At 45.6% G+C, this 22258-nt stretch overlaps 1 protein-coding gene across 14 annotated transcripts in view; it reads left to right on the top strand.

The window, feature by feature from the left end:
* Positions 1-22258, top strand: part of FBXO21 (F-box protein 21) — a 51792-nt gene that overhangs the window by 5779 nt on the left and 23755 nt on the right. For 11 of the 14 annotated variants that reach the window (XR_008615886.1, XM_055080291.1, XM_028479930.2 and 8 more), the window contains exons 4-10: positions 4586-4707; positions 7905-8051; positions 8352-8488; positions 9477-9613; positions 13432-13611; positions 14700-14832; positions 21431-21642. Coding sequence is in view for 13 of the 14 variants with exons in the window: in XM_055080291.1 (XP_054936266.1) it covers positions 4586-4707; positions 7905-8051; positions 8352-8488; positions 9477-9613; positions 13432-13611; positions 14700-14832; positions 21431-21642 (1068 nt within the window). In the remaining variant the exon portion in view is untranslated. Of the gene's footprint in view, positions 1-4585; positions 4708-7904; positions 8052-8351; positions 8489-9476; positions 9614-13431; positions 13612-14699; positions 14833-15330; positions 15991-21430; positions 21643-22258 lie in introns of those variants that run through there. The other 3 variants (XM_055080292.1, XM_007117289.4, XM_028479933.2) reach the window with 2 other exon arrangements.

The following is a 22258-nucleotide window of genomic DNA, read 5'->3' on the forward strand; positions in this document are numbered from 1 at the left end:
GATCCCACATGCCGCGGAGCGGCTGGGCCCGTGAGCCATGGCCGCTGGGCCTGCGCGTCCGGAGCCTGTGCTCCGCAACGGGAGAGGCCACAACAGAGGGAGGCCCGCATACCACAAAAAAAAAAAAAAAAAATTAAATTCCAAGAGATTAAACAACCTAAAATTTACAATTATCACAATGAAAATCCTTCAAGAAAATAGGAAACTTCATTTACAATCTGGGGTTACCTCCTTAACCAAGACTGGTAATGCAAAAGCAATAAAAAAAAATAAAGACAAATGATTTTGCAATTAAAAAAATAGACTTGTATGACCAGAGAAACCATAAACAAAGTCAATAGAATCCTTAAAATTTCTAAAAAGAAATTGAAAAATGTACAAAGGATAAGAGGACGACATTCTCAGAAGAGCAAGTCCAAGCGGTTGGCAGTCAAGTTAAAAGACCTTTAAGTTCACTCTTCGAAGAAATGTTAAATAACAATGAAATATTGCATTTTTCCTTATCAGATTGGTAAAAAAAAAAAATAGACTAAATATGCACAGCCAGTAAAAGTGTATATCATTATAGTCTTTTTAGAAATCATCATAAGTGTGTTATCCTTTGGCCTGACAAGTATTTTGAACCTAAAACAGGGTTGTTTTTTAATAATAAGGAATACTCTCATGTTTGTAAATATTTGGGGATGACGGTTTTCATGAAGGACCCTCTTTGTGTTCAGTCCTGGCAAATGCTTGTTGTTTGGATATGGAAAGCATAGGAAGGAAGAAGGGTAGTTGGTGCTAAGGCACCAGTCCCTGGGTATTTGAAAACAGTTTGCATTTATGGTGTTCTATGTGGTCTTAAAGGAAGAGTACATCCTACAAATAAAGATTTGAAGCAGCATATTAAAAGGGCATATACTATATCTGGGAATATTGACCCAGAATGACCAGCACTGAGACATATTTCAGTAAAACTACTAGATTTTAAAGACAGAAAAGTCCTTTGGGGGTCCAAGCAAAAAAGACAAAGCCATTTATAAGGGAGAACAAATCAGAATATCATTAAACTTTTCAACAGCAGTACTCTCTGCCAGAGAAAAAAAAGAGTAACACATTTGAGATACCCAAGGATGGAAAATGTCAGCCAAGTATTTTTATATCCAGCCAAACTGACTTCCAAGTGTAAGGGCTGTGGAAAAAACTCATCCACTTGAAAGAACTCAGGGACTTCTGAGCCCTACCTGAAAAATATGCTAGAAAATGAGCTTCAGACAACCAAAATAACCAAAGAGACCCTGATAGAAGAACTAGTGGTGAACATTAAATACATATTTACTTGTAGAATTAAATCCAAGTGACAGTTGATAGGGGAGAAAGTATTGTATGTGATGGCTGTAAGCCCTGACAGTGTAGGTACAACACAGCTGTCTAGAAGAAATGAGCAGAGGACCGGGGAGATCGTGAACAAAATATTTAGGTGTTTTCAGGAATCATCAAGGTGATAAGAATATTGGTCTTGTTATTCTGAGGCTGGTGTGTGTGTGTGTATAAAAGAGAGCAAGATGTAGAATAATGCAAATGAGTGATTATGTGATATTCTAATTCATCACTGGTATCCTGAAGAAGCAGGATTCTCCTGGAGGAAAAAAGATATAGATATAAAATAGAAGAAGGTAAAAACTGTATAGTTCTGAATTTGAATTAGATGTGTCAGTATGAATTCATGAGATATTTTATGTTTATATACGTGTAGGTATATGTGTGTGTGTGTGTGTGTACACACACTTATACACTAGACTTCCTATCTGCCCACTGAAAAGGTCTAGAAACAATAGCCAACCTAGTAAAAATGATATCCCTAGCACTCAGATTGTGGTCTTCATACTACCTCCCATCAAAAGCAGCCAGGGTTTTTGGAGAAATGCCTGATTCTAGGTCCAGAGCAGGAAATGTAAAAGATGACCCTGGAAGCATCTTGGAAGCCTAGAACCAGGTAGCGAGAAAAGTAACAATATTTCATGTCAGAAGTATTCAGGGGCCAACGTGAAGAGGCTTCCTTTGGCCAAAGATGTAGTGATTTGAGCATCAAGTGGACAGTAACTAGAATGGGTGGAAATACAGCAAATATGTTTAGCTCCATGAGTTCATAATAATACTTAACAACAACTAATTGGTCACCTTTGGAGGATAATAACAACCCAAATTATTATTTTGGAAAATGATAAACGGAAAGAAGTGAACATTTATCCTGCCTTTTCCTACATATTATGCCACTGGGGGACCAAATAGTAGATGAAGGAAAATTATTCTTTATAGAAGTATTCCAGCTAATAATTAAAAGGGATGGCTGCATTAGAATATCACCACTTTATGGCCTCTAATGAATTAACAGACCTGGGTCTTTGAGTAGCAATGGCTGCTGACATCACAGAAAGAGACAACCAAGGCATGATTGCCTCCTTATGGAACTCACTACCGCCTATGAAGTCGTCTTGCCAAGTAAATGGAATCTGAATCTGATCAAGCCTCTACGTCCAATTTACAGGAATTTAGAAGACAGAAGAACATGTTATGCTACACCATGTGGATGCAGTCAGCAAATTCCAGACTATGGGAAAGTACAGGTCAAACAACCAGGTTTCTTCAACAAATAAAATACAAGGGGAAAAAAGATGAAGGGGGATCCTGTGAATTAAGAGACTTAAAAGCACGTAAACAGACTAGTCTGGAGTGTTTAGGGACGCACATTTGCAAAAACTAGAGAAAAGCAAGGTAGTGATGACGATTGAGGTGTGGATTGTGATCATTGCCATGCGGGGAGGAGAGGGCCCTGGAGAGCTTCTGGGGTTTCTCGGTTTCTGCAGAGTTCTGTTTCTTGGCTTAAGTGGTGGATACAAGGGTGTTTCCCTGTTTCCCTTATAATAATTCATTAGGCTATTCATTTGTTTCATGTGATTTTCTAGATTGGTATACTTTATAACTCAAAGGTTAAAAAGCTAGTAAAACCTAGCTCTGCTCATTTTCACTTACTCCCTGAAGATTGGAGAGTCCTTTATTTATGAAGCCAGGCCGATAAGTTAATCATTGATTGTCTCCCTCCTACTTCCCATAATCCCTGTGCATATTTGGGAGATCTGATGAAGAGTTTCAATCATTCGGCAAGTATTTCTTGAGCATCTGCTGTGTGTCAGACACCATTCTAGGAGCTAAGGATACAGCAGTGAGCAACACTTAAAAAAAAAACCCACCTTGCCTTCATGGAGCTCACACTCTAGTGGAGAAGAGAGATGCTTAACAAAGTTAAGATATTAATTATATTAGAAAGTGAGAAGTGCTATAGAGAAATATTAACCAGGGGAGAGGGTGAGGGAACGATGGGGGGGGAGTACAATTTTAAATAGAATGGTGGGAGAAAGCCTTACTCAAAGCGACATTTCAGTCAAAACCTGCAAGGAGGTGAGGGCACAGATTGCAGATCCCCAGGGAAGGAACGTTCCAGTCGGGAGGAATTGAGTGCTAAGGCCTAAGGTGAACTCCAGCCAGGTGTGAGGAAGGAATGGCCGGGAAACCAGCATTGCTGGCGCTGGACTGGGTGGGGAGGGTGATATAGGAACTGAGGGCAGACAGGTAACAGGGCGAGAGTTTAAAGGACCTTTTAGGTCATCATTAGGACTTGGGCTTTTATATACTTTGATCGAGGTGGAAAACCATTGGAGAATTTGGGGCAGAGGATTTTTGTGCTGTGACTTAACATGTCACCTAGAGCCCTCTGTCTGCCATGTCGAATGTAGACTGTGAGAGGCAAGGATCAAAGCAGGAAGCTGCTCTGATACAGACAAGAGGATGGTGGTTTAGATGAGTTGGAAGTGTTCACATTTCTGATATATTTTGGCGATAGGACTAAGAGCATAGGTGGATGGATTGAATATGGCTGTGAGAGAAAGCAAGGAGTCAAGGATGGCTCCGAGGGGGTCCTAACTGGATGGTGGAGTTGCCTTTATCTGAGATGGGCATGACTCTAGGAGGGGAAGAAAGTTAAGGTCTCATCAGATACTGAAGTGGGATGTGGTTGTAGCAGTTGGATATACAGGTGTGGAGTTTAGGGGAAAAACCTGTTCTGGAGAATAAGTTGGGGGGTGCCAGTATGGATGGTGTCTGAAACCTTGAGACTGGATGAGATGGCAGTGAGTGTAGAAGGAGAAAGGCAGCAGCCCAACGCCTGAGTTACCCCTGGCAGGGGCTGAGCAGCCAGCAAAGCTTCCAAATGCTTTCTCCTGTCTCCTGAGACTCACCCAGCTCCCCTGACTTTTCAGGTTTCTCTTTCATTTCCTGTTAGTAAATCTGAAGCCAAATGGATAACTGTTTCTTGATCTTCAGCACAGCTAATTTAGTGTTAAATTACAAATGCCAAACCCTAAATCGTGCTGTCTGCTTCCATGATCATAAGTACTATATGCTTGTGAGCCAATTATACTTTTCTTGTTAAGTAGACTCTTAACGTGGTATGATTAGTGTGAAGTAAAAAAATGGATAATTGAGAATTTTAATATCTTAATTCTTATTGACTCATTGCTTGTTTGTTTGTTTATTTGTTTTTTTCCAGAAAAGCTTTGACCTGGAAATACTACGCCAAAAAAATTCTTTATTACCTACGACAACAGAAAATTTTAAATAATCTTAAGGCTTTTCTTCAGCAGCCTGATGACTATGAATCATATCTTGAAGGTGAGACTTCAGCGTTGATATTTTGATAGGCAGGCAGCTGAGTTGTCCTTAAGAGCAGCAGTGAAAGTGGCCCTGATGGAAAAGCAGTGGGAAAGTAAACTGTGCTACATGGGCTTCTGGAGGTTGGGTTGTATGGTCTGGTCAGTTAGGTAGGCATAATGATTAAATTCAGAGCTAAGATCTGGTCAAAATCTTTAGCTGTCAGCTGAAGAGACAGTGTTTATAAAGATGTACCGTCGGGCTTCCCTGGTGGCACAGTGGTTAAGAATCCGCCTGCCAGTGAAGGAGACACGGGTTCGAGCCCTGGTCCGGGAAGATCCCACACGCTGCGGAGCAGCTAAGCCCGTGCACCACACCCACTGAGCCTGCGCTCTAGAGCCCATGAGCGACAACTACTGAAGCCCGCGTGCCTAGAGCCCGTGCTCTGCAACAAGAGAAGCCACCGCGGTGAGAAGCCCGCGCACTGCAACGAAGAGTAGTCCCCACTCGCCGCAACTAGAGGAAGCCCGTGCACAGCAACGAAGACCCAACGCAGCCATAAATAAATAAATAAATAAATTTAAAGGTACATCATCGGTTCAAAGCATGAGGCTGACATTTTAACTAATGAGGTTAATTCCCTGTCTCTCTAAGCTTTGAAGCCTCATTCCGAATCAGAATTATGTCCAGTTTTGTCTCCATGTGACCTCGAGCAAATCCCTTAACCTCTCTGGTTGGAGTTTAATGAGGACAAAATGTTCTTGCACGTCAGTGAGTCTCGTTGTCCATAATGAGAAGTGAGTGGAAAGAAGTCCAGTGGACAGGCAAGATGAAGGGAAGAACTTTCTGTTCCTACTGAGTTGAACAAGAACAAAATGTGACTTCATTTTTAAAACTATTTTAAATTCCTAGCATATTACACAAACACTCCCACAAATTATGGTTATGAAATACAGATATTACTCTTCCTTCACTTTCATTCCCTACTCCCAGCGACTTACCCAATTCATTGATTCTTCTTCCTTTCCAGCGTTTCTCATAGTCGTGTCTCCGTTCTTTTCTTGGTCTCAACGCAGGCCGTTGCCACCTCTCCCAGCAGCAGCTTTCTAAGTAATACTTGCTTTCATAGGCATCACCCCCTCCTGCTCTCCAGTCAGCCAGCGTACAGTGCCGGCCTGGTCTGAAACCCAGCCTTTTCAGCACTCCATGTAAGCCTGCAACGTGGCCAGCTGATTTCCTTTTTTAAATTAAATCTCTGCCTGCTTTCAGTGCCCTCCATAATTCAGTCAGGCCTTTCCCCATCACTGTCTAAAATGTCCCATTTGCTCCAGCCAGGCCACTATCCTCACTGGCGCCATGCATATATACGTGGCTTCACTTCCTCATTCGTGGTATCCCTTTCCCTTAGGATTCCCTCCTAAATCCTGCTCACCCTCCACGTTCATTTCAGGTTTCACTTGCATTAAGTTTCCCTGATAACTGCAACACTTGCAGATTTTACTGCCTCAGACCTACAGTAGCAGTGGCTGGTAAACCCTATCCATCCTTTCTGTTTCCTGTGTGTACAGGTTGTTTCTTTAATAGTCACTGTGTTTCTTGTGTTCCTTGTCCTTATGTTATGATCAGGATATACTCCACAGTGCGTAGTGCAGATTCTTATTGATTGATCTCGTTGATTATACCATCCAGAAGGACATGAAGTATCTGCTTCAGTTCATTAAAATAAAATAACCCTGGGCTTCCCTGGTGGCGCAGTGGTTGAGAATCTGCCTGCCAATGCAGGGGACACAGGTTCGAGCCCTGGTCTGGGAAGATCCCACATGCCGTGGAGCAACTAGGCCTGTGAGCCACAACTACTGTGCCTGCACGTCTGGAGCCTGTGCTCTGCAACAAGAGAGGCCGCGACAGTGAGAAGCCCGCGCGCGATGAAGAGTGGCCCCCACTCGCCGCAACTAGAGAAAGCCCTCGCACAGAAACGAAGACCCAACACAGCCAAAAATAAATAAGTAAAAATATTTTTAAAAAATTAAAATATCCTCACCACCCTGGAATCTTCACATATGCATCCCGGAGTTAAGAGGCATCTTCTGTTTATTCCACGGTCAAGAATAACTTGACAAGCTGTATTTATGAAAACAATTACTTCTCTCTCATCTTTCAAATATTAAGTAATATTATAATTTTCAGCAGCCCATTCACATCAGTGCTGTGGACATTGGGTAGCAGTTGAAGGTTTTTAACTAGTTGAGTGAATAGGCTCCGAGGTTTTGATCCTTGGTGACCAACTAGAATCATCTGATGCCATTGACGAAGTCTAAGAAGCAGCAGTCGGATAGAACAGGCTGCGGAGCTGTGCAGCATAAATCCCTCAGCCGACAGGTGCGGGAACTGAGTCCCGAGGAGGCCCAGGAGCCAGTCCCTGGCTGGTGGCAGAACTGGGGCTGGTGTCCAGGTCTCTTGATACCCACTGGGATGTAAGTAGGGGATCCAGGTCCTGAGCTGGTTTGAGACCTCTTGAATTTAAAGTGACTCTACAGCTTCCCAAGTGAAAACATCCTATAGCAGATGAGCAGGTTAGCCCACTGGGTCTCAGGTTAAAAAGTAACCTAAGATGGTGAAGAGTAGTGATTTTCGAGAGACAGTATCTCTGGTGTGCTCTGTACAACTTTTTAGCTGTGTGTTTCCTGAGTGTAACTATTTCAAAGTCCAGTTATCTCCAAAGTCCATTTACTGACTCACCTTTCAGAGGAATTATTTGTTGAAATGGTATATCTGACATTGAGGGCTTTCAACTATTTTTTTTTTAAGTCTCAATAAACTGTTTTATACTCATAAGTTTTCAGAGTTGTTGGATTTTGAACTATAAGAAAATTAGGTCGAGAGAAGTAGCTTGAAAAGATCTCCTTTATGGTATTTATTGCTCTTCCTAGTAGACTGTGGAGATATGGCATGTATCACACTGTTCTTTTGAGTCCATGACCTCTGAGAGAGTTTTGGTATATTAAAACAATAATAATAATAATGAAATGTAACCTTCTTTGTTGTAAGAATGTTGCTCCTTCTCAGTGTATTAGCAGCAGCCAGACCTGGCATCCAAGATAGGAACCACATCTGGAGGAGCGGCGTGACGAGCTGTGGCCCCAGGAGTCTGGGGTGAATGACCACTAATAAGAAAAGGTAGAAGTAGGAATTTATTCAGTAATTCTTGTTCATTTCAGGTGCAGTGTATATTGACCAGTACTGCAATCCTCTCTCCGACATCAGCCTCAGAGACATTCAGGCCCAGATTGACAGCATCGTGGAGCTTGTTTGCAAAACCCTCCGGGGCATAAATAGTCGCCACCCCAGCTTGGCCTTCAAGGCAGGTGTGGAATTGCTTTGGATCCAGCTGTATTTGCAAAAGAAAACGTAGAGTAATTGATTAATTTGGGGAATTCTGCAGTGCATTCCCATTATGTCCCAAAAAATCGACTGATGATACAACCACATGTTCACTTGGATGATGTAAAAGACCTCAAATACGTATTCTCTTTTCCACCCTGGGTTGGTAACACCTGATGTATATTCTTAGGACATTGCCAGTGTCTGCATGTTAAAGGTTATTTGGGACACTGGTCACAACGTTATTTGTGCTTGTGTCCTCAGAGTAGGTCTCTGTATTTCAGGTGAATCCTCCATGATAATGGAAATAGAACTCCAGAGCCAGGTGCTGGATGCCATGAACTATGTCCTTTATGACCAACTGAAGTTCAAGGGGAACCGAATGGATTACTATAATGCCCTAAACTTGTATATGCACCAGGTAAATGTGTGTATGATAGAAAATATAATAATTATATATATATATATATATGTAAAGCTTATCTCTGATAAACTGTACAGTTATTGAGGGCAAATAATAGGTTTTGTTCATCTCTCAATGCCCAGTGAAACTCATTTGTGCCTCTACTATGAGGTTATTGCTGTGGCTTTTACCTACTTCGTCACAGAGCATCCTCTGTCTGAAAACCCTTGAGGTAAATTCCTGACTAGAAATAGGACTTCTCTGACTCAGTGTGGTCAGTTTGCATCTTGTGAACACTAAACTGTGAAACTAACCAGGTCTTCCTTTCTGCACTGGCTTCCAGGAAGACTGGAGGAGATACATGACCAGCTACGTCATTGATGCTTGTTTTTTATTTGCTTCCTACTTGTCTCCGTTTTCGTATCTGTTCTGTTGCTCTCTACGAGACTTGTATTTTCTTTTGTCATATCTTACACACGTTATTTGAAATGGCCTTACGTTCTTCCTAGGAGAAGGAAGGCCTAAATCACAGGTCTGCACACTTTTTCTGTGAAGGGCCAGACAGTTATTCTCCTTGGCTCTGCAGGCCATGTGCCCTCTGTCCTAACCACTCAGTTCTGCCGTGGTCGAGCGAAAGAAGGCACAAACCATACAGAAACAAAGGCATGTGGCTGTGTTCCAGTAAAACGTTGTATGTGGACATGGACATGTGAATTTCATATAGTTTTCATGTTTCATGAAATAGTATTCTTTTGACTTTTTTAAACATTAAGAAATATTAAAACTCTTCTTATGCAAGCCATCCAAAAACAGGTGGTGGGCCCGATTTGGCCCATGGACTGTAGTCCGAGAGCCCTGATCTAAGTAAATGAAATATTCATCCACTTAAGCCTGAAAACCTGTCCTCTCACCTGATGCACAGTAGGTGCCCACTGAGAAGGTGTGGGGAAGGGGTGAGAAGGTGTGGTTCATCTCTGTGAAGCTAAAGCCTTCTTTTCTCCTCTAGGTTTTAATCCGCAGAACTGGAATCCCAATCAGCATGTCTCTGCTCTACCTGACGATTGCCCGGCAGTTGGGGGTCCCACTGGAGCCTGTCAACTTCCCCAGTCACTTCTTATTAAGGTGGTGCCAAGGTGCAGAAGGGTGAGCCATCCGTGACACATCGTGATTGCCCTGAGGATTCATTTCCACTGTGCTGAGAGGAGATGTAACAGCAGATGTTAAAAGGGGGCCTAGGGTGGTGATGGAACTGGTTTGCTCGTGACTGTATCCACGTCCGTAATCTGCTCGTGGGAGAAGTACACTCTGGATCTTTGTCTTATTTCTCAGAACTGCATGTGAATCTCCAATTATCTCAGAGAAAACATTTAAAGAACAGGACTAAGAGTTCAGGATCTTATGTGAATCTCAGAGTCCCTTTGTTCCGAAGCAAATCAGTACAAAGAGTTCTTAAAGAAACTGTTTCTTCCCAGTCTTCCATAAAATCTGCCCCCAGAAGAGAGGGAAGGAGGGAGGGAGAAGCAGGGGAGAGGGAACTGGGCCCAAGTTCTTCATCCATGTGCGAAAGCAAATAGTCAAGTTCTCAGCAGTGGCACTCCTTTTAGGCAAGGTCGGTGACCGGATGTGCATTTTTCAGACCAGGTTAATGAGTTCTGTTTGGTTCTCTTGTTTTAGACCTGGTGTCCTATTGGACATAAAGCTCCTTTTCAGCTATAGTCTAGAGAGACAGTCTCTTTAAAAGTGCCATCTAGAGGGAAAAGAAACATAGTTATTTAATTACATCCTGTTATTTCAAACTACTTCTTAATGACTGGCTGTGGTACTGTTTGGTGAAGTGATGAGTGGAATGATAGAAGGTAGCTGAGCTTTGAAGTTTGAATTCAGACCTCAGCTTCCTCTGAGCCTCAGTTTCTTCCTGCGTAAAATGGGGCTAATGTTTTTTATAAAGTGGTTTGGAGGGTTAAATGAGAGAACCCAGTGCTTTACATGCCTGGTGGAATTTCTCATGCTGGTCTCTATATTTCCACCTCCGGGTTTAGGAAATAAAACTTGTCTGTAAGTTGGCGCCTCCTCGGTATTCTTCCTTATCCCTTTCCCTCCTCTTCTCTTTAGAGGTAACCGCCAGTTAGTTTAAAGTAGTTGTTATTTCCATGCAAATTTTAATATTTCATTACATGTGTACGTTTCCTTCAATAGCGAGTACAGGCTTCCCTTGTTTCCAGTATAATCTGTTCCTTAAAATGTATTGGATGGTTTCTCTTTTGGATGGCAGGCACCCATTTTCCATTATTTTAAATGAGAAAAGTGCTTTTTTCAGCTCGTTCGCTCTCCCTGAATAACCCAACCAATTTCCCCAAATATCTCTAAAATATTCTTAAATGCTTATATAATGGTCCACCAAGGATTTCTGCATGATATAAAGCATTTAAAACACCAATTACCATGTTATTTACCACAGTGACCTACTGCTGGGCACATTTGTGTGTGGTAACAGGATTGTTTTTCTTTCTTTAGGCTACAGTGAGCACACACCACAATGCAGATGAACAATGAAGTGGTTTGTTAGCACCCCAAGCACCTGGCAGACACAAACACTGAGACCCATAAAGGGCTGGCCCGCTGGGGAGAGGCCGGGAGGGTGGTGGGAGAGCGCACAGTTGCTGGGCTGCAGGCCCTCTGCGTCCTGACGGGACTGCTCCTCGGGCCTGTGGTCTCTGTGTCTGCACCAAGACCATAGTGTCGCGTCGACTGTGGCCTTATCGTTAGTCCTAATGACTGGTAGGGCGAGGCCCCCACGGAGTCCTTTAGAATCGCCCTGGTTCCTCTTAGCCTGCTGTCCATGTGCAGCTTTAGAATCCGTTTGTCAGGCACCTCGAAGCTCTGGTATGGTAGCTGGGCCCAGAGCTCCTCTGGATTCATGGATTCACCTGAGGAGTGTGGCCTGCTTGCGTCGCCCTGTTCAGTCTGTCTGTCTGTAAACACATCTCCTTCCACGTTTAAGTCATCTTTAACGTCCTTAAAAAGATTTTACTGTTTTCTACATCCAGTTCTTCGATATCTTGCTAGATTTATTCCTGGGTACCGTAACTTTTTGTTGCTGTTGTAAATGGTAATTGTTTAAATTACGCTGTCTGTGTATTGGTGGTGTACAGGGGCACGGCTGATGACTTAGACCTGCGTCTGATTATCGGCGCCTCTGCTGGATCAATTATTAGTGCTAGTAATTTGCTAGGTCTTTCAGCTTTCTATGTAGACAGCCATATTGTCTGAGTTGCGACAGTTTTATTTCTTTTTTTGCCAGCTGTTGTATGTTTGTGTCTCTTCTACTAATTCTGTTGGCTGGGTGCTCTTGTACACAATGAATAGAAACAGTGATAACAGGCACCCTGCCTTGGGTATGACTAAAATTTCATCTCAAACATGATGTTTGGGAGCAGTACCTTTCAGAGATGATCAAAGCTGCCTTCTAAAGTTGTAATTTGGGAATTCCCTGGCGGTCCGGTGGTTAGGACTCCACGCTTCCACTGCAGGGGGCACGGGTTCCATCCCTGGTCGGGGAACTAAGAGCCTGCATGCTGCGTGGTGCGGTTAAAAAAAAAAGGGGGGGGGGAGTCATAATTTGCTAAGAGTTTTATTAATAACTAGGATTTTTTTCCCCAAAATTTCTTTTCTGTGTCTACAGATAGGATGTAGTTTTTCTCTTTTAGTCTGCACGTGGTGAAATTTTTTAGCGTTCAGTCCTCCTTTCATTCTTAAGGAACATCTAACTTAACTCCTATGGATTTTTATAATACATTGCTGTGTTTGATTTGCTCATATTTTATTTAGAATTTTTTTTTTTTTTTTTTTCCCCCGGTACGCGGGCCTCTCACTGATGTGGCCTCTCCCGTTGCGGAGCACAGGCTCCGGACGCGCAGGCCCAGCGGCCATGGCTCACGGGCCCAGCCGCTCCGCGGCACGTGGGATCCTCCCGGACCGGGACACGAACCCGTGTCCCCTGCATCGGCAGGCGGACTCTCAAGCACTGCACCACCAGGGAAGCCCTATTTAGAATTTTTGCCTATAAACTTGTGTGCATTTGTGTGGTTCTCCTAGACCCAAAAAAAGGGTTGAAGAGCATTCCTTATTTCTGGAACAATTATATACGTCTTGCTAAAGGCAGGCTATTAATACGACTCAAAGAAGAAATCTCACTGGGCTTTTTAGCTGCCGAAGAGAAAGTCTCTATCAAAGTGAAACAGTTGCTCAAAGAAAAAAAAACACAGCTATCCCTGAAACAAAGTGCCACCTCAATCCCTCAGGAGTCCTCGTAGGGTGAATGCAGTATCGTTAGAGGTCCTGCGGTGAGAACCTGCTTATGTGACCGCCTACCCGCCCGGCTCGGCGTGGGCCACCCCCACATGCGCGGGAGCTCGGGTCGTGGAGGGCGGTTCCATGGGAGGAGCGAGAGGTGGAGGCCAGGGACACAGCTCTCCGGGGTCTGGAGCAGGGTCCCAGCCTGAGCCTCCCAAGCACATCTGCAGAGCTGAGGCCAGAATCCTTGTGGCCCCAGGCCCTAACTGTCATCGCAGCCTCAAGGGGCCCGGGATCCACAGAGGTTAACTGCTGCTACTCTGTGAAATTAATAGACTGGCTCAGGCATTCCAGAAGTATTTCTCTCAACCGGACTTCTGATAGATAGGCCTGGCAGTGAGTTTTAGAGTTAATCTCTTTAAAAAAAATACATTAAATGGCATAAACCAGTGCTATTTCTCGAGTTATCAGTGTACTGCAATCTTAATACAGCAGAGTGTGTATAGAGGTCAGATTTCAGACTTTGGGCAAGGCCTTGATATTTTCAGTAGAAATGCCACTGTGTTAACGTTCAGTCTCTGATTTGAGCTACTTATTACGGGGTTTTAAATATTGACTTGTTCAGCTCTAATCTGAGATACGACTCACCACGTGTGCTCTTTGGATAGGGCAACCCTGGACATCTTTGACTACATCTACATAGATGCTTTTGGGAAAGGCAAGCAGCTGACAGTGAAAGAATGTGAATACCTGATCGGCCAGCACGTGACTGCAGCGCTGTATGGGGTGGTGAATGTAAAGAAGGTGTTACAGCGAATGGTGGGAAACCTTTTAAGCCTGGGAAAGCGGTAAGGTTTTCTTGGTTTTCCAGTACTTCTGCGGCGTGTGCGTCTTTGGAGGTGCAAATCACCTTACAGATAATTTTATTTAATGAGCCTACCTGTGGTACAGAGAAGCAGCGGATGCTTTGTGGCACAGTTGGGACAGCTGCAGCTATCTACCCACCATGGGAAAAAAACTGGTTCCCATGATGTAATGCTATCCAGACTTAGGATGTGCTAAGTGACTTTTCTTTGAGATCTTTGCAGTGGACTTGGGCGAGTTCTCTTTTATAAATGCTGAAAGCATTCTCCAGTAACAAGAATATTTTAGACTGGCAACAATTATTTTTCATCTCCTAGTGCTTTGCTGTCTTTTAATTTATGCCTTTCAATCACTTAGGTAAGAAAACAAACAAAAGTATGAAACAATCTTGCTTCTGAGTCCAAGGAGAATTGTCTTACAGGGAAAATAGAAATTTATAGATTGGAGTATTAGTTTTCTGCCTAATGGCAGAATTTTTTTTAAAATAAACTTTATTTTTTTAAGAACAGCTTTAGGTTCACAGCAAAACTGAGCAGAAAGTACAAAGAGTACCCGTTTACCCCCGCCTCTGGACACACACAGCCTCCCTCATTTCAACCACCCCCTCCCGGGAGCAGGGTGTTTGTTACAGTTGATGAACCTACGTTGGCACGTCATTATCACTCAAAGTCCGTAGTTTACATTGGGTTTGCTGTTGATGGTGTACATTCTGTGGATTTTGACAAGTATGTAATGACGTGTACCCACCACTGTAGTATCATCCAGAAGAGTTCCACAGACCTAAACGTCCTCAGTGCTCCACCTGTTCAGAGTCCATTTTTAATTTATGTACAGTGTTAGCGAGGTGACTCCGTAAGCAGAACGGTTACGACTTTAACTTAGTGGAGTGTGAAATTTCTATTTCTTGTGTATCTTTTTTTATTAAGAGTGTTGTAACTTTGCTGAAGAGAGGAAGTATCAGAATCAGAGAACGTGTGGGATTTGTGTCCATTACTTTTAAAATCTGGGCCTTGAAAAGGAGGGTCTTAGCTCGGAAGCAAACAGGATAAAACACAGATTTCTTTCCTCACAGGGAAGGCATCGACCAGTCGTACCAGCTCCTGAGGGACTCCCTGGATCTGTACCTGGCGATGTACCCGGACCAGGTGCAGCTCCTCCTCCTCCAAGCCAGGCTCTACTTCCACCTGGGCATCTGGCCAGAGAAGGTAATTATTTTACTTTGATGCTTTGCACCTGCCTTAGAGAGGGAACTCTTAGCTGAAAGGCAGCGCTTACAAGTTTATCCTTGTATTAACCTGGAGGATAAACACAGATTTATTCACAGTCTCCTGGTTTTGACCCATCGGTTTAATTTTTTGTCTCCTTTTATTCTACTAAAAATTAGTTATCCTGCCAGGAATTGCCCATTCTCTCTGTGGTCAGTGCCTTAAACTCCCAGAACCACAAGGCCTCGGCCCTACCACTCACCCACTGGTGCCCCAAAGATGTATTTTCCCCAAGTCACCCTTCTCAGGGGGAAGCAGAAGTTTCCATATTCATCCTCCAGCTGTGCTGTTAGCAACTAAATTGACCACATGTAAATAGCCCTGCATGGCGTAGGAAAGTGAGATCTTAGATGTGTTCAGATCCAGCTGCTGGATGCTTTTAGGATTGCTTATGCCTTTGGAAACTGTTGGGTTTTACTGTTCACTTGGCTCTCTCAGGTTTGTGACGCCCCCTTTGGCCAGCAGGAAGCTCTCTCAGAGGCCACCGTGTTGGGGTCAGCACCACTCCTCAAGAGCTGCGGGTGCAGCACCTGTATGCTTCCAGCCATGCAACACAGTGCAGGAGCAGCTGCTCGCCCCCATCATGCCCTTGCTTGTCCATGGGAATATGTTAATAGTCCACTTTGTTTAGACAGCCGGGTGAGAGACTTGAATTCTAAGCTCTCACAGAAACATCACCATAAAATCATCAGCCCTGTCACTAGAGAGTGGTAAAACCTTCCTTGAGAAAGTAAATAATCTCAGTGACTCACTGTTGCTTAGATGTACATTGCCTCATTTATTCACAGTGTCAAAGATCTACCGTAGTTCTAGGAAAGGATGCGTCAGTAGGAAAATCCCTGAGCCCCTGTCTTCAGATGTCATCTACAGCCCAGGCGGCGGCTGTCCTCCCAGGACACCCATGTGATCCGATAGAAGAGTTACTGGAACACTAGGCTCTCTACCAAGGTCACCACCTGCTTCCCACGACCTTGTCCAGAATTGAATAGTTTACTTTTATTTTTTACTTGATTTATTTTTGATACCAGGATATACATAACTAATTCCTTTCACTTTTTACTGTACGTTAGTTCAGGAATTTCTTGATAATTTGTAAGAAGCAGAGATCCTTTCAAAGTATGGTTCCTCATAAGTAGATTCTGTACTTAAGTTACACATCAGCCTTAGAAGGAGTAGGATTGACATCGCCTTTGGGAGGAACGTCTGTAGAAGCCCTGGCATCCTTCCCTGTGATGACAGGCTCAGTTTAGGGCTCCTGTGCTGCCTCTGGGGGAATTTCCTTGGTATCCTCCTCAGATGGTCAGGGTTGCCTTCCTTCCAAGCAGACGCCAGTGGAACAAGTTCCAAAATTGTCACACGCAGAACATTTTTCCCCATGATGACCATTCATGGGCTGCTGGAGTCAGGCACCTAGACGCTCCGTGCATCTAAGCTCAGGAAGGGAAAGTGGCTCCTTCCCCACGTGTGGCAACTGTCTCGCCTCCAAGAACTGTGCTGCAGCTGCAGGAAGGACCCCATGACGGCGGATGAGAGCTGGGGCCCGAAGTGAGGAAGGCTCCAGGGGATGCAGAAGCAGTTAGAAAAGGGTCCTTTCCAGAGGAAGGGTTTGAGGTGGCCCTAGAAGGCCGGGGAACGATTTCAGAGCACAGGGAAGTAGGTTCCTCCAGTGGTGGGGACGGCTGGGAGAGCTCAGTGCGGCACACCTCCAGTACCTTCTGCCAGCCCTTTCGGGTGGCTACTTTTGTTTTGTTTTGTTTTTTGCCCTTTTACAAATGATGAAACCGAGGCACCGAGAAAAGTTAAGTAGTTTGCCAAGGTCTCCCGCACAGAAGTTGATGGCATCAGGCGTTCAGGTTCACAGCCCACCCGCACGCTTCACCCCTGTGGACCAGGGCCAAGGCGAGATTGTTTCTGAAGAAGCCAACAGAGGGTATTTTCTACTCCTGCTGCTAAACCTACATCCTTGTTCCGATCCGTACTTATCCCTTCCCTCCATTTTCCACATTCAGTGGAAAAGATGTCCCTCAGTCTTCCAAGGCAAAACTCTGTGTGCTCTGGATCCAACCTGCTGCCTGTCCTTGGACTACTAAGTTTTCGTTTATTTCTTCTCCTGTATCTGCAGCTCCCTGTTTCTACTTCCACTGTCAGCATTAAACATACTCAGGTCTCCGTCATCTTAGAAAAAAGAGAAGGAGAAGCCTCCAACGACAGCCCCCGGCTTGGCCCGTGGCTCCATCTTACCTCCCTGCTCCCAGCCTGGCCAGGGTCCTTGTGATGGCCTCCCCCTCGCCTCCCCCGCACTGCGCAGAGCATGGGGCTCCATTCCCACCCCTCCCCCACGTGAACTGGAAGCCCGTGACCCCCTCTCGCTAAACCTTTCTCTTTGTTGCCAAATCCAGCGGACACTTGTCTTTCCTTATCTTTCTTGATCACTTGGAGGTCATCCCCCCACTCAAAACACTCTGTTCCTTTGATTCTGGTCCCCTGTTCCCAGGCTCTCACTAGTTGCTGTCCTCTGTCTCTCCCTTTAAGGCTCTACGCTGTGGGGTAGTTTCTAGACTTCTTTCTACTGTGCACGGTTCCCCTCAGTGATCTCACCTGCTCTCCTGACCTCAGTTACCATGTGTAGGTCAGCGGCTCCGAATCTCTGATCTCCTGCTTAGCTCTTGCCTCTGAAACCCCTCCCTGCCCCTCTGCACCGTGACGGCCCTGAGCTCGCCCTTCCACGAAGCTTGTGCGGAGTGTCTCGCAGCTGCTTAACCATCCTTCCCCACGAGACCGTGCTCTTTAAGGACAGGGACCATGTCTTGTTCTTTAGCTGTTCCCCTTGCTCTCAACACAATTCCTGCCACCCAGTAGGTACAACATTTTATTTGAATGAATGATTAAGAAATGACAGAAATTCGTTGGCTGTGAACGAGGAAGGAGGCTCGAAGAGAGTACCCCAATTTTGCAATAAGGGTGGCCACTTTAGAAGTTGAAGCGTGCGGGGAACTGAGCTGTTTTGGGGAGGAGGCAGTGTTCCATCTGGGATATGTTGAGTTGGCTTGGCATGACCTGGAGCCGTGGAGTACCGCGCTTGGTGGGCACTCTTGGGCATCAGCATCTGGTGGCTGAAGTCCCCAGAGTAGAAGGGCCCACAGAAGTGGACGTCCAGAGGATGGAGCCAAGAGCTGTGGAGAGATGTCGGGGGAAGCCTGCAGTTAAGAGGAAAGAGCAGGGTCTGCAAACTCTGGCCCCTGGGCCCAGAGCCTCCTGGCTTTGTCAATACGTTTTGTCAGCACACAGCCGTGTCCATTTGTCTGTGGACTGTCTGGCTGCTTTTCAGCCACAGCGGCAGAGGGGAGTAGTTGAGTCAGAGACCGTACGGCCCACAAAGCCTAAAGTATTTACTTTCGGGCCCTTTACAGAGCAAGTTGCCAGTCGTGGGCAATAGACACCCCTGTTCCAATATCTCTACTCTGAAGGTTGTGGGCGCTTGGGATTCTAGGCCTAGACATTTAGCTGTAGACATCATGGTGCCCACTGTCAGCACGGCTTTTGGAAACACACCAGGCACATCTCATGGTGTCTTCTCCGTTTCTGCCCTCTCCCTTCACCCTGTCATCCACACACCAAGGGAAGGACGGGAGTAATCATCCCTGAACCTTATCTCCTCCTCTGATACTCTGAGTTCAAGACTTCCTTTATGCTTTGAAGATTCCACGTTATGTTTCTTTCACTTATCTGGTGGGAAGGGGCTGCCAGGAACAGAGGGGAAGCTGTGTCTGTAGAAGAGTTGTCAGCAGTAACTAGTTGGAACTGCAGAGGGGAACACGAGAAGCTTACTGTGAAATCAGATGCTTTTAGCTACAAGGGACAACTGTTGCTAGTGTCCCCTACATTACAAGGCCGCTGCGGGGGGTGGCAAGTGGATGGGATTGGCTCCTGGCTGGTACTGGTTGAAGCTGGGTCTGCTGCTTGGGGTTATACCGCTCTGTCCATTTTTTATGTGTTTGAAAATTTTCCTAACAGTCAGTTAAAATACTCGTCTTCCTGCTTTGATGTGAAGGTGACTGAGACCTGGGGCTGCGAGTCAGCCCGGGGTCCGCATCCTCACTGCACGTCTTCATGACCCCATGACCTCAGGCAAGTTGCTTAACTAGTGTGGAGGGCTTTAACTGAATGAGGGATGTGGTTTTCTGTAAAGTATTTTCTGGTCGGATTAAGGCTGAGAGGGAAGATGCTGATTTTTGGCTTATGGTAGGTTTAAGTAGGGAGGTAAACGGTGCGTGATAGTGGGGAAATACCCTGAAAGCCTAGAAAACTTGAGGGTATTTGAGGGGTGAATAAATTTTAAGTCTTGTGCGTTAAGGTTAATTTCAAGTGCTAGTTCAAAGCCCAGGATGGTCACTGTAAAGGCAGTTAATTTTAGGTATGGGGGCATGGTTATTAGGGGGACCATTGTTGGGGGGATGTTGTTGGAGGTAATAAATCCAACAAAAACACAGTTAGTAGGAAGTTTGATGGAGTGAATTAGGAGTGGGCTGTTTTCATTGATTGAGGTTAAGGGATAGAAGTGAGGTGGTCCTAGCGGTGCGAAGAAGGGAACGCAAGCACTTCGGACAGCTGGGAAGGAGGTGGCAACTGGAGTTATTAGCAGGGCCCAGGCGTTGGTATAAGATGTGTTAGCAGCTTCAGTGATCAGGCCTTTAGAAGCCAGTGAGGAAAGGCATTCCTGTCAGTGCTAAACTTCCAATAATAAGGGCTGTTGTGGTGAAAGTTATAGCTTTGAATAGGCCTCCTATTTTTCGAATATCTTGTTCGTTGTTCAGGCTGTGAATAATAGATCCGGAGCATATGAATAGCATGGCCTTAAGAAAGCGTGTGTGAACATGTGCAAGAATGCTAGATAGGGTCGGTTGATGCCAGTTGTTACCATTATTAGGCCTAATTGGCTGGAGGTGGAGAAGGCGACAATTTTTTTCATGTCGTTTTGGGTGAGGGCGCATATTGCTGTGAATAGGGTGGTAAGGGCTCCTAAGCATAGTGCTACTGTTTGAATAAGTTTATTGTTTTCTGTTAAAGGGTAAAATCGAATAAGCAAGAAGATACCTGCCACAACTACTGTGCTTGAGTGGAGTAAGGCTGAGACAGGAGCAGGACCTTCTATTGCTGAGGGCGGGGGTGGGGGGGGTGGGTCAAGGGTGAAGTCCAGAATGAGCAGATTTTCCGGCTGCAGCTAGTACGAGTCTTACAAGGGGGAGATTTGAGTGATTTAGGTCGAGTATAAAAATTTGTTGCAGGTCTCGTGTTTAGGTTAAATAGGAATCATGCTATTGATGTAAATCCAACGTCCTGATGCGGTTATATAGGATGGCCTGGAGAGCGGCTGTGTTTGCGTCTGATTCCTCTTGAAATTGGCAGTGACTGGACTGCTGACCTTCAAGTTGGGAGGATGAAATGAAGTAAAAAATGTGACAGGCTCGGCAGAGAATAAGTATTCAGTAAATATTGAGATCCTGCAAATCTCATTCTGGAAGACAAGATTGGGTTTTTAAATAATATGTTACATTGCATAAAGCTGTAGTTTTCACGACACTTTTATAGGCTCACAATGTATCAGGAAATAGGGCAGTTATTCATCATTATTTGATAAGTGAATAAACTAATTCAAGGGTAAAAACAGCAAGCTTGATCCGGGGCTAGAGTCCAGGCTGCTCTGTCTACTCAGCGTCCGTAAGTAGGAGGAGACCCGTGTCACAGACCCTCGACTGAGCTGTGAGCGAGCGGGGCTTGCTAATTGTTCACGTGTGTTAGCTTTCCTTGAACTTGTATTGTTCCGTAGAGGCACTGGGTGCAGTAGAAAGAGTAGCGCCTTGGGCTCAGGCCGTTCTGCCCTGCCAGCTAGTCACATAAATTGCGGGGAGACGGGGTTTCCCCTGTCCACCTGAACACTGAATTCCACCGTGAGTTAAAGTCATTGAAGCGACCAGTAGGATTTCAGAACCCTGCTCCGCACATCTTCATTCTTCACATATAGCATCATAAATGAACTGTGCTGATTTGCGTCCATCAGTCCAGTGGCCTCCCTGTGACCCCTTCCCCTCTCCTGCAGCACTGAGGCCAGTCTATCACTCAGCCTTTGACCTCGATTGAAGCAGCTTCACATTTCTTTTTCCTCTCAAGTCATGAGTGGCAGGTTGAAAATGTTTCCTGTCTGTATATAAGAAATTGAGTCCCCCCACTCACCAAGAATGTTGGAACCCGTTAGAGTTCACCTAGTCCGACAGGCCCTCGCGTCCCCATCCTGTGCGGACCCTGGTCCCCGTGTTTCTGAAGAGGTCCTCCCACTCACGCTGGTTGGATTTGGATGCCGGGGCCAGTCCCCAGCACGCGAAGTGACTGGGCGAACAGAGCACCGACGGGGTGAGAGCCTGTGGGTAACGGAGACTCGGGCCGTCAGCCCGCCTCGCCTCGCTGCCCTTCCTCAGGTTATGTAGGTCTAAATCCCTTGCCAGGAAAAAGAAAAGGCCTAAATGAAAATATTATCTCCTAGTCTTTCTGTCTTGTCTTGAAGGTGCTTGACATCCTCCAGCACATCCAAACCCTAGACCCCGGGCAGCATGGGGCGGTGGGCTACCTGGTGCAGCACACGCTGGAGCACATAGAGCGGAAGAAGGAGGAGGTGGGCGTGGAGGTGAAGCTCCGCTCCCACGAGAAGCACAGAGACGTCTGCTATGCCATTGGGCTCATCATGAAGCATAAGAGGTGAGTGCCCCGGCGCCCGCACCCCGCGCGGCCGCAGAGGACACAGCGCCGTGATCCCCGCCTCTCGGGGCAGCGGGGGTTCACCTGGAGGGGACCTGACCCCGTGCGGCAGCGACTGAGGCCCGTCACAGCGAGGACCGAAGGCCGGACCATGTCTTTCACCTTTTTGTTTTTTAAGAAGCCACTTGCTTTCCTAACGGGGAGCTCTTCTGCTGTGTGTAGTGACCCTTCTCCGTGGGGAATGGAAGCCCTGTCAGCCTCGTTCTTCCTCTCCTCTCTTCGTCGTCCTCACTCTCTCCAGTGGTCTCGCTCTCCTTGGATCTGAGGGTGGTAGGGACTTGCTGGGTCCTGGGGTTTGGACATGGCCGATTGACGAAGCAAAATTAAACTGCCTCCAGAGCAGCTGTACCTATTTACATCCCACCAGCAGGCCAGGACCTGAGAGGTTTGGTTCTCGCCAACTTGTGTTAGTGCCAGACCTTTAAAAATGCACTTATGTGGCAAATGGCATTTCATTGTGCGTTTGTTTTGTTTTGTTTTGTTTTTTTGCGGTACGCGGGCCTCTCACTGTTGTGGCCTCTCCCGTTGCGGAGCACAGGCTCCGGACGCGCAGGCT

This window comes from Physeter macrocephalus, chromosome 19 (genome assembly GCF_002837175.3).
Source record: "Physeter macrocephalus isolate SW-GA chromosome 19, ASM283717v5, whole genome shotgun sequence".
Taxonomy (NCBI): Eukaryota; Metazoa; Chordata; class Mammalia; order Artiodactyla; family Physeteridae; genus Physeter; species Physeter macrocephalus.